At 38.9% G+C, this 12,500-nt stretch overlaps 1 protein-coding gene across 3 annotated transcripts in view; it reads right to left on the bottom strand.

Moving 5' to 3' along the window:
* LOC123520646 (low-density lipoprotein receptor-related protein 2-like) overlaps positions 1-12,500 on the bottom strand; it is a 33,703-nt gene that overhangs the window by 7,744 nt on the left and 13,459 nt on the right. For all 3 annotated transcript variants that reach the window (XM_045283126.1, XM_045283127.1, XM_045283125.1), the window contains exons 2-19: positions 8,719-9,038; positions 8,090-8,212; positions 7,377-7,525; positions 7,138-7,257; positions 6,756-6,884; positions 6,381-6,506; positions 5,646-5,849; positions 5,076-5,192; positions 4,842-4,967; positions 4,506-4,700; positions 4,175-4,291; positions 3,469-3,588; positions 2,691-2,810; positions 2,147-2,279; positions 1,825-1,938; positions 1,081-1,193; positions 685-805; positions 240-411 (exon numbers count right to left, since the gene is read on the bottom strand). In XM_045283126.1, the coding sequence (XP_045139061.1) occupies positions 240-411; positions 685-805; positions 1,081-1,193; positions 1,825-1,938; positions 2,147-2,279; positions 2,691-2,810; positions 3,469-3,588; positions 4,175-4,291; positions 4,506-4,700; positions 4,842-4,967; positions 5,076-5,192; positions 5,646-5,849; positions 6,381-6,506; positions 6,756-6,884; positions 7,138-7,257; positions 7,377-7,525; positions 8,090-8,212; positions 8,719-8,962 (2,543 nt within the window). In that variant the 5' untranslated portion in view covers positions 8,963-9,038. The remainder of the gene's footprint in view (positions 1-239; positions 412-684; positions 806-1,080; positions 1,194-1,824; positions 1,939-2,146; positions 2,280-2,690; positions 2,811-3,468; positions 3,589-4,174; positions 4,292-4,505; positions 4,701-4,841; positions 4,968-5,075; positions 5,193-5,645; positions 5,850-6,380; positions 6,507-6,755; positions 6,885-7,137; positions 7,258-7,376; positions 7,526-8,089; positions 8,213-8,718; positions 9,039-12,500) is intronic.

The following is a 12,500-nucleotide window of genomic DNA, read 5'->3' as shown; positions in this document are numbered from 1 at the left end:
GCACCATCACTAAATTATTTTTCATAATTACTAAATTACAATCCATAATTACTTTCCATTCCACAGCTAGAATCGGGAGCAGGTACAAGAAATACTGGACTGATAATTAAATGCTATTTCAAAATTAATTAATGAATAAATAATTTGGTGGTACAATACAAAGGTCCCATGATAAATAAGATGAGTCTTACCAACCACTAACATGCAGCACACAACACTTCACCAACACTCTGCCTCACCTGTTTCTTAGATCAAGCTGCAGAGATCGAGGGGAAGATGTGGTGTTGGTGAGGACTGTTGCGCAAACAAAGTCCTTGAGCGAGCATGCAAGCAGCAGCTGCCTCATGCCATCCATAATGTACATGTTTCTACCCAGATAGTCAATGGCAAAAGCCTCCACAACGTTCTCATCTGGTGAGATATGGAGGACAGTGAACACTTTGTCACATCAGTAATGCATAAACTAATACACACAAGAGCACTTCTTACAATATGATATAATAATCAAACAATAGCTGATAACACTCAACTGAAACAACTCAATTAGATATAATTTATTCAATATTTAATTGGAATTCCATTTTATCTCAAGAGTTTATCTAAAATGCTTACACTACCTAGCTGCCATCCACATCATTGTACATTGTGTAATTATTTTGATGTACTCCCCTCATTCTGGTTTACCTGTATCAAAGACAAACTGGGGAGGATTTTTCTTAATAAGGTCCCTCTTGTACACACCAGCCATCTCCACAATGCTCCAGTACACTTCATCCTCCACAGGATCATATGCAACTTTAATGACCTGCAAGCAGTTCCATTTTTTTAAGGAATCTTTATCATAATAGCAAATAAGTATATTCATTCTCTTTATCCACATAAAGAAAATAAACACTGAAAAAAGACTGGTAATAATAATAGAAAAAAGTGCTACTCTAAAACACTACAAATTCTATCTGACACTTTTCAATAATCTAAACCTAAACTAATCAAAGTAGTATAAGTTAATGCTGAGCTTCAGAAGAGGAGAAAAAAAAACAGTAAGCAAGACTATTTATGTCAAATTTCTTTAAAGATTACCCCAGAATGTGTTGACTTTCCCTCATAGACAGTAAGATTCCACGAGCCATCAAGGGAATATGCTTCCAGGGCATCCCTCCGCCCTACCAACACGAATGGGGATGGGAGGCCTCCTGCAAAGGATCCAGAGTCATCAGCTAATGCATGGTAATAAGAAATATGACAGTTATGTTGTGACAGCAACAGTACTGCCTATATTGTGACAGCAACAATACTGCCTACCATACTCCATATTTCTAAAATACTTACATAAGACTTTATCCAGCAGTACAACCTATAACAGTATAATCATATTAGTTAGCATGCATTTCATAGGAAAGAAACATACCTGATACTTGCAAAATATAAAGAATGAAAGACAAACATTTGGCAAGTGCAATTGAAAAATTTAGCATGTTCAATAAGAGGACACTCACTAAAACATATTCTCCTCAGGTAAGATAAACTTGTAAAGATTTAATCAAAGACAGAGACAGCAAACAGGCATATGGCATTTCATATCTTAAAATAAAAAGCAATAGCCCATCTGTTGTGTATCTAATTGTGAGCTCTGAGTCCATTAACCATTTCTGCAAGCTAATTCACTGAATTAAACAATAAATTTGAACTTCAAGTCTTGCAAAGACAGCATCGATGCTTAGACTGGTGCCCTTCATGACATATGCTGTACTAAACATTATCAACAACATTTTAAGCTAAATAAAATGTGAATTTCAACAGTATTACAACTTTGGTGTAGCTCACCGACACAGGTAACACCCCGATCATCGAGTGTTGTGTTGGTGGGACAAGTGCACTGAGGCCCATGGGGTGTTCTGAAGCAGCCGTCACTACATGAGTTGGCAAAACACAGTTCCTCTGAAAATCATAACATGTGCACTTCACATCATCCACCTTAACATCTATTCATGAAACTACTATTCTAGAATATATATACTATATAGAATATATATAGAATAAAACACTGCTATTTTCTGCACTGTTTCCAGCATTATAATTTTCTTAAATAAATAGATAAATACTGGAAACCAAGATTATAAAATAGTATATAAATGTAAGTAGTTACCACATGCTCCCCCCTCATCACTGCCATCAATGCAGTCCCTGTGACCATCACACACCCTCTTGGAAGAGAGACATTTAGAATCTGATCGGCAAGGAAACTGACCTCGGTCCAGGTCACATCCTTTGACCTGGAACTGCAAGGAAAAAAAAAAATCTATAGTTTACAAGCACATTTGAAGTAATTAAAATCAGCTGATAAAAAGCATGTTAGTAAAGAATTTGCATAACTAGCAATCACAAGAATATAACTGGCACTGCTCTATATGTGTATAAAACATTTAGTCTAGCGCATCTCTCTCCTTTTAAAAGCTTGTATACATGCTCTTAGATGTTAGCCTTGCTTACTTAATGGGGTTCTCCATACTATGCATTCTTTAACAACTTGTATTCTTAGACAAAACGTCCTGAAGTAATTTTGTATTGCCTCATCCCTTATTGTCTTATTGCATTTTGTTATGTAAGCTTAGAGTCATTACTGTCCTATTTCACACTCTATTTTCTGTACCATAGAGTGCATACATGTGAAAACTTCATATGAAACCTACCTTTGGACAGCCCACCTCATCATCGCCATCTAGACAATCACGCTGGCCATCACACCACCACTGATTTGGTAGACAGCGACCTGTGTCCTGGCAGGTGAACTCACTTTTCATGCATGCCCTCTGAGGAATATCATAAACACCTTCTCGTGAGAAAATTATCATTTTCAATACAAAAAAAAAATACAAGCACATAAATTAACAAAAATCTGCTAGGTATAGTAGGTTTCTTCAAAGTACAGGACAAGACCTAAAACTGTCCCAGGCTCTTGTTCAGTGGATTGCCACATCATAAACAGATATATGAATAATAAATCAAAATAAGAAGTGTGTGTATGTGTGTGTCATTTCCATAAAGATACATTAGAATAGACAAACTAGGTCATAAAGGAAGTATATGAAATCAAATTGGGTCATGACAAAAAAAATTAACATGGATGTACAGGATTAAGAAAGAAATAAAAGTACATCCATTATAGCAATTTGTTCTTGTGAGGAATGAAAGACATTGTTCTAGAGGCCAAGCATCAAATATCTCTGGCAACTAGATTTTGCATGATTCTGTGGCTAGTGAATGGGGATACAATTACGTAACTGTACTAGTTGTAAATTTTGTAGTTGTAAACCTGCAGTTGGAAAGGCAACTGTATTCCTGTATTTGCCTTAATCACTTGAAATTAGAGCTCACCACATGGACTCAGAACTGTTATAAATTATTTTCTTGTACAATGCTGCCTTACTCTCTCTAAAATAATGAAACAGAAAGGAAGAGTGTGATTACCTTGGGGCAGCCTTCCTCATCACTGCCGTCACTGCAGTCTCTCTGGCCATCACACTTGAAGCTCAGTGGAAAGCATTTGCCCTCAGCTGCACAGGTCAGCTGATCCTTCTCACATATACTCTGGAAAAGAAGATACTATGAATTGAGTACATATACAACAATCCTTTTGTCTGCACTCTGGTACTCATTCTGTATTAGAGCTAAATAAAAGAACATACAAATTGTGAGTGTTGCTAGATTCTGCACTGACATCAGTCATCAGATGAAGGATTTGGGTCTTAACTCACATATGCAAGATGGAATCCAAGACAGAGATGAATAAGACTATCACAAAAATATACATGGGAAAAAAAACTTGAATAAAACTGACACTTCAGTTATTACATCTCTCCCACTATGTTATTTCTTAGGTCTTCATAATGTTTATCTCTATGTTAGGGTCGTAGGCTTCACTGACAGTATCTTTATGTATCTCAATCACCAGGAAAAATTTACATAGCATATAAACATGTTTTACCTGTGTTTCATTTTCTTTTTACCATTTAATTTCTACTTGAAGCTTACACATTATTAAAGTTATCAACTTTAACATTTCACAAAACATACTAAAATACCACTGTTCTCAATCTTTGCACTTCTATGCACTGCACAATGAGACAAGTGTTTGCAACTGTCACCATCATGTAATGAGCATGCAAGGTCTCACCTCTGGGCAGAAATGCTCATCACTTTCATCTATACAGTCCAGCTCTCCATCACACCACCAGCCTGAGGCAATGCACTGCCCTGAGACACATTGGGTTTCAAATGGTCCACAAGAAACCTGGAAGAGAATGCTAGAGTTGACTTACTAACTCAGCCAGTAATCTATCCATAAGAAATGAAATAAAATAAAACAAATAAACAAACAAAGCTAATGACATAATGAATGCAATTTTTTAGCTCTCATTATGGCTAGCTTTGCAGTGTTATTTATTTATTTCCCAAGCACATACCAAGTATAACAGGAGAATTACAAAACAGTTAAAGGAACTTACCAATTCAGAGGCATTCTTGCTAACGTTTGGGGCAACACCAAGTATGGAGGGCAGAATGGCAGTGTCAATGACATGGATGGGGCATCGAGCTTCATCACTAGAATCTTGACAATCCGAAACACCATCACACACCTTGGATGGCGGAACACACTCCCCATGCAAAGTACATTTGAAGTCAGAGCCTTCACATTCAACCTGGAAAACACAAATGACAAAGCTTGATAACCTTTTAGTACTATACACACAGGTGATGGAAAAAACATTAAGTGCACACTTTTCTCAGGAAGGAAAATATGCACCTCCTGCCTCTGCTCTATAATTCAGGTGTTGGCTTACATGTATGTCTGAGCATCCAAATTCATCACTCTTGTCAAAGCAATCATAATCTCCATCACAGCGCCATCTGGAGTGAACACACTTGTCCCCTGAGACACACCTGAAGTAGCCCTCCTTGCAAACAGCCTGGAAGGAAGTAATAAATATTAATGTGTTTGCTCAGGTTTATATTTCAAAACATTTTGTAAAAGTTGGAATCATCAATAAAACAAAGATCAGCTTCTTTGAACCTACCTCAATACATCCAACTTCATCACTGGAATCAGGACAGTCATCATCTCTGTCACAATGCCACTCAGCAGGTATACAGAGGTTTCCAGTGGCACACAAGAATCTCCCTTTACACTCAGTCTAAAATAATATTAGAATGCTGCTTACTTTCTTTGCAAGATTAGATGCTTTGGAAAAGTAATACTGTATCTCCAATTTCATCATTCAAAGAAATTGCTTGGCTTCAGTTATCTATTTAGTCTTGTTTCTTAATAAGCATTTGCACTTTATCAAAGTAAAAAATAGCTGACACAAGATTGTCAAATACAACTTGGATATAAACAAAAGTCTGTACTAAGAGACTCTTTTAGTCCAAGGAACCATAGTGGAACTAGATGAACTTGGCTCTTGTTAACCTCAGATCATGGTCAGGATTTCAATGTGCATGTCTAAGGATCCATCAGCACAAATTAGTGGCCAATCAATGTAGCAATAAGATGCAAAGTGTTTTATCAAATTTAACTGTTTAATATACCTAAATATGCATTCTTCTTTAAAAGTGTAAGCAAAATAATAAAAAAAAAACAGACTTACAGTTGAGTTTACAACAGTAACCTTCTGCTCAACCGGGACCTCATGTGTATTTTTGGGAACAAATGGAAACCTCTTACTGGGTGTTGATGGACAGACAGCCTCATCACTCAGGTCATGACAGTCTCCAGCACCATCACAAACCTTCTCTTTCGGCACACACTCATTGTGAGAGGCACATTCAAACTCCTTACTTGTGCATGAGGCCTGCAAACATGTAACAAGAAGTGACTCTGAGTTATGTAAAATTTGAAGGAAACATGAAATATGATAAAGACTCTGTATATAGATGTGGACTTCCAAAGGTCATGAGTGGTTGGTGCCTGGCCTGTAGTGTGTTGCATTCCTATATTTCTCTTGCATGTGTAACATGACAAGGTATAAGTGATGGTATGTGATGTCAAGAAACTGTTAAAAAGTAAATATCTAGAATCTAACATTTGTGAAGAGAGAGAGAGAGAGAGAGAGAGAGAGAGAGAGAGAGAGAGAGAGAGAGAGAGAGAGAGAGAGAGAGAGAGAGAGAGAGAGAGAGAGAGAGAGAGAGAGAGAGAGAGAGAGAGAGAGAGAGAGAGAGAGAGAGAGAGAGAGAGAGAGAGATTCACATTAAATAAAAAAAAAAAAAAGTAAAATGAAACTTACTCACTACATAATATTATCATAGAAAACTCAAAAACAAAACAAAAATCAGTGATAGTAGTCATATAAAATAACACATGGAGACAGGCGACATACACTTACAATTATCTCGTGGCAGTTACTCTCATCACTACTATCAAAGCAGTCTGGCGAACCATCACAGCGCCAGAAACTGTGAATGCACTTGTCACCTGAGGAGCACTTGAAGTAAGCATCACTACACTGTGCCTGGAGGAAAACATGAATGAAAATCCCATACCACTCATATAAACAGTCTTCTTTTGTATACATTTACTTACAAGCCAATTACGTCATTATATATTTGTCTTGGTTTTATATTCAGACAGATATGAGGTTTGTATGGATTCTAATGAAAATAAAAACCCTTTCTGACTTACACTTAAACTATATACAAATACATGATAAGAACTTAAGTCATGAATCCTATCGCCTGATATGCAGGTGAACCTTCCTTACCCTCACACAATTTCGTTCATCAGTGGAATTTGGGCAGTCGTCCTCCCCATCACACCGCCAGTTCCGTGGAATACACTGATGATTTGTTGATGAATTTGAGCAATCAAACTGATTGACAGCACATCGATGCTGAAAATACAACCTAGATGTAGTAGTAGCAGTAGCAGTAGCAGTAGTAGTAGTAACAGTAGCAGTAGTAGTAGCTACAGAAAGTTAATTATAATAATAATAATAATAATAATAATAATAATAATAATAATAATAATAATAATAATAATAATAATAATAATAATAACAATAATAATAACAATAATAATAATAATAATAATAATAATATAATAATAACAATAATAATAATTTGCATGACAAGAGATCAACATACTGAGCCACATTCCAATTCATCACTGCCGTCTTTACAATCGATGTCCCCGTCACACCGCCAGAACACAGAGATACACTGGTTGCCTTCCAGACACGACCATTGACTGGAGCCGCACAACGCCTGGATGTGAATGGTCTTGACATTAGTACTTAATTATCCATTGTATCAACAAAATTTTGATTATTTGATGAACAGTATACATATTCAACAATATGACAAACAAAAACAAAGAAAAATACCCGTGTTAATCCGCAGAGCAATTCATCTGCTCCATCATCACAATCTCTTATTCCATCACACTTCTGTTCATTAGGGTGGCAAGTGCCATCACCACAAGGAAAGTGAGTAGTTGTGTTGCACTGCAGTGAAGTACTGTCCTCAGACACTACTGTAGAAGATACCACTGGTATAAATATAGACCCTATATACATGGAGAGATTTTAATTTTATGTATGAAAAGGATCCTTATCCATATATGAAAACTTAAAAATGATGAGGCAGAAATTCAAGCTGTGATATTTCTTAAAAGTCATGCAAGATAAAATAGGAAGATCATTGGCTTATGTCAGAGTTCCATTCTTTAGCTGTGCTGTAAACCTAATTGGCTTACTTAAAACCATCCTGAGTACACACCTGTATTGAGAGAGAGAGAGAGAGAGAGAGAGAGAGAGAGAGAGAGAGAGAGAGAGAGAGAGAGAGAGAGAGAGAGAGAGAGAGAGAGAGAGAGAGAGAGAGAGAGAGAGAGAGAGAATTCTTAATCTTTACTAATCTTATAGTTGGCATGCACAAGAGGCATTGGGAGAAAAAAAATAATCTTTTTGACAGAATAAGAAAAAAACAGGAGAATAGTATATCGAGACTTATGGACATCAATAGTTGCAGGTTATAGACGTCTAGACATTATCATCACAAACTTTTGCTATGAAGAAAGGATAATCAAACATGAACATACTTATTGTTGAGTTATCATTTTTGAGATGGACAAGATATCCTTGGAGAGAGCCAAGTGCTTCACTGACTTTGCCAATCTTGTTGTGCAGTGCTGAAATGATCTGGCTTCGTTGTGCTGCTGCATCTGAGGGGAGAATCTTATTTAAGAAACCAAAGTTTATTAGCACAAGCTGTAAACACATCTTGTAATAGTTTCCATTATTATACAGAATAATCTTGGTCATGGCACAAAGGTTATGGGGACGAGAGGTGGTCATAAGTTAAAAAGAGTAGTTGAAAAGAATTGAAACTTATAATCTAAAAACCATCTATCCATTTGCTACGGAAATGTTGAACATCATTTAGCTCACTAGAAGTCTCACCAAAAAAAAAAAAAAAAAAAAACATACGCCACATCAGAAAAGCATTGGTTGGGTGAAACTTTAATTGACAACTTAATACAGGAGAATACATGGATAATGGTAATATAATTGCGGGGTTGTTTGTTAGGTTTATTTTATCAACATTATTATTTTCTTTTTTATGAAAAAATAAAAAATAACTGTTCATGGTTTCAAAATAAGTAGGCGAAGGTTAAACCCATAATAGCCGCAAGTTTTTTTGCTGAAATGGTAACACTATCCAATCTACCTGGACTCCCCGGTGAGCTGACCACACTCTCATCCAGGTGAAGGTCATGCAGGGTCAGCTCCAGCGTGGCCAGCGTCTCAAGGTTCTCGTGGACGCTCTCCTTGAGGGTGGGTTCTGGAGGATGGCTGGGATCGTCGTGCAGTAAAGTTGCCTCCAGCGTCCATGTCCGCTCACCCTGGCTGGTTGCCGCGGCAAGAACACACAGCAGCTGCAGCAGCACCACACGGCACGTCAGCAGCAACATGGCCTCCAAGCAGCGTGCTACGTGCCCGTGCTGCGTGAAACTTGGGATAGATCACGTCCCCGTGCACCAATTGGTCCTGAGGAAAGGAACACAGATATCAGTCTTTTTTTCTTTTTTTATTAAACAACCAAGGACGTCAGGACGTCAGAGTGCATATAAATAACTCCTGTTTGTTTCTGCACCAGCTCATCCTGAGGAAATGAAAACAAAGCTTCCTAAAATGCCTAGTTGAACCTCGGGCATGAGAAGGCGCAAATGTTTATAATACAAACATTACAATTTATACATTATAATATCGTTCACCCAGGGATTGATTCTCTTCTATGTCCCTTCCATTCACCTTCAGAGGCACATACATAGCATATTGCATAAACTCGACAAAATTCCCACTCTGCATAGCAAAACGTAGTAGTAAACCTGTTTTTTTTTTTTTTTTTCTGAGACATGAGCAAGGTGAAAGGTTGTCTTCTGCAAAGGTTAAGGCAGCGACACGTGTCTCATCCGCAATAAGGAAATCTAAACATTTTTATATCACCGAAATCATTACAACAACTACTGCTACTACTACTACTACTACTAGTAGTAGTAGTAGTACAACAACAACAATCGAGGAGTATTAATGTAGTCCACAGATGCGTATAACTACCTACCTGACAGAGCTCACAAATCGGACTGCTGAAGGTCACGCTGCGCAAAAGAGAGAGAGAGAGAGAGAGAGAGAGAACACACGCTCGACTCACAATTGAGAGGGCCCGAGTTCGAGTCCCGGGAAGCGGCGAGGCAAATGGGCAAGCCTTTTAATGTCTAGCCCCTGTTCACCTATCAGTAAATATGTAAGGGATGTAACTCGAGGGGTTGTGGCCTCGCTTTCCCGGTGTGTGGAGTGTGTTGTGGTCTCAATCCTACCCGAAGATCGATCTATGAGCTCTGAGCTCACTCCGTAACGGGGAAGACTGGCTGGGTGACCAGCAGATGACCGTGGTGAATGATGAATTACACACACACACACACACACACACACTATAATGACAGGTAAGGTAGAGGAGTATCTGTCTTTTTTTAGTACTAGTGACGATGCTTGTTCGAGAGAGTTGCTAGCCTTGAGCATCCCTCCCTACCTCCTGCCCTTTTTGTCCTTTCTCTTATGTAGGCAAGCGTCTGTTAATAAGGAAGAAGTTCCATGACAATGATGATAAGAATTAAAACATGTGGAAATGAAGGGAACAAGGAAAAGTGAAGGGAGAGGGTGCAGGGAAAAAGGAGGAGAGGATAGGAGTAAATCTGGACCGGTTTAGGAGGGACAGGACTCCGGAGTATACTAAATAGAGGCCGTTACCCGTTTCTCTCTCCCTCGATCTCCCAGCACCACACCCAAGCTTTCCCGGCTCTCCACCTCCTCTCCTCCCACTCTTGCCAAGCGGGGCCGATGACCTGCGTGCGGCTGGAGGCTGGGAGGACCGCCCTATATGCATCTCGGTTCTACAAAAATTCTCTCCAGCAGTAAATCAGTTTAGGTTACTCTTATTACGAGCGAAACTTCATCTTCGTACTACTAATTTTTCCCGGTACGAGTTTCTTGTTACTTATTAATTTATATATTTTCATTTTGTCTATGTGTAAAAAATATTTCACTAATTTGGAAAGAGATCCGCGTTTACAATAGACTCTGGTAAGAACCATTTCCAGAAGCTACAGAGATAACCAGTGTATTGCTTCTAATAAATGCTTTTCTCCCATTCATGAAGCAGAACCTTAATTGAATATATCACGAGAATCATTAAAAAGCCCTGGAAAATCTTACTTACTTGCACTGAAATTTATTCAAACTGAATATAAAATTAAAAGTGGATATAAGAAGCCGAAACATATAAGAATTCAGTGACGCCTCAGTAAGCTTATTATCATTATTATTTCATTATCATTAATATTATATTACTCTTCTTATCCGTTGTCCTTTCAACATAAAAATACAAATAAACAAATAAAAAAAAAAATTATGGTATGCATTTTTCTTGAATATAAGCAACTAATTTATATTGTGTGTTTATACAACTATACAAAAATATTATACAGTACAGTAAAATCAAACACACATATACGTACAAGGTAGAGATCCAACATAATTTCCCCGTGCACTCTTCCTACGGTCTCCCGGATACCATAAAAGAAGTGACAAAGTTTCACCAGGGGATTTACTGGAGAAAGGACAGATCGAGCGAGGCGAGAGACGGGCTGGCTGGTGGCGGAGTGAAGCAGTGAGTGGTGGGTCGGGAGAGAGGGGATGAGGGGAAGGGTGATGGACTGGAAGAGGTGTGACCGGGGAGTTTACACGGCAGGGGTGTGGTCAAGGCTCTGCCGAGGGGAATGCCCAATGCAATGCAGAGCTGCCTTTCTTGTGTTTACCTCTCAACCAGGATACACACACACACACACACACACACACACACACACACACACACACACACACACACACACACATGGCAGCGCCCTAAAGATGAATCACCACGGACAGACACAAAATGAGTTAGCAACATTCACGGTCCACACGTCCAGGTGTATCTAAAAGACGACACACCTACCTACCACCCCATGCTCCCCCCTCAGGTCACTGATCCTCCCTGTTAAGACAGGTCAAGAGTTTGTGCTGGTTAAAAATACCCGGGGCGGAACTACTTTGGCGACGGTGGTAACCATGTAGATAGATGCTTGTATTGTTATCGAGCGGGGAGAGGGATCGGGGCTGGAAGAGTAGTGCCCTCGTCCAGTCATACTTTAGCCACGTAATAATCATGTATATGTATACACAGATCGATCCGAAGGTATGACAAAACGAAATCACATGTTTGACTGAGACACATTCTATTAATGCGCACTGCAACATACATCTAAGTAATGAGGTTGAAGAGTGAAGACTGCAGCTGGCGGCCAGGGTTAATAAACCTGCTCAGACCTGTAAGAGAGTGCGGGGAGAAGAGACGGGGAAGAGACAGAGCAGCAAAAACAAGTTGCCTTAGAATGCAATAGTGCCTCCCTTCCCTGCTCCTCGTTCACTCCCTCTGTCACGCGGTCCCCTCATGCAAGTCTTCGCAGGGTGATGCCCTCCGTCCCCTGGAGGTGCACAGGAACTACCTTGAACTTGCCAGAAGCCATCATTGCCATCACTACAAAAAGTCTTACTTAGGATGGATGGTCATCAATATAATGAAGGCAGCAGCCAACCATTTAGCAAGACTGGCCAGGGGACATAACAGAATGGGTGGGATACCAGTTTGCAAGAGAAGTGCATATGTAACCCACTCATACTCAAGCAGTTCAACGCTAAAAAAAAAAAAAAAGAAATAATGCAAACACCGGTTATTTTAAAGATCGCATTGGTCTACAGTTTACTCCAGTAATTGCCTTATGTGCACTAAACCAGAGGCTATACATGCAATTGAAAATTAATAGAAGAATTAATAATCACCGAAGATTTCCTTACTATCACAAACGACATTGTCCTCTGATGCTCAAAGAATATTACAAAAACTTCACCAAAGAT

This window comes from Portunus trituberculatus, chromosome 47 (assembly GCF_017591435.1).
Source record: "Portunus trituberculatus isolate SZX2019 chromosome 47, ASM1759143v1, whole genome shotgun sequence".
Classification (NCBI taxonomy): Eukaryota; Metazoa; Arthropoda; class Malacostraca; order Decapoda; family Portunidae; genus Portunus; species Portunus trituberculatus.
Note: the sequence above shows the minus strand (reverse complement) of the source record. Positions and strands in the feature narration are given on the sequence as shown.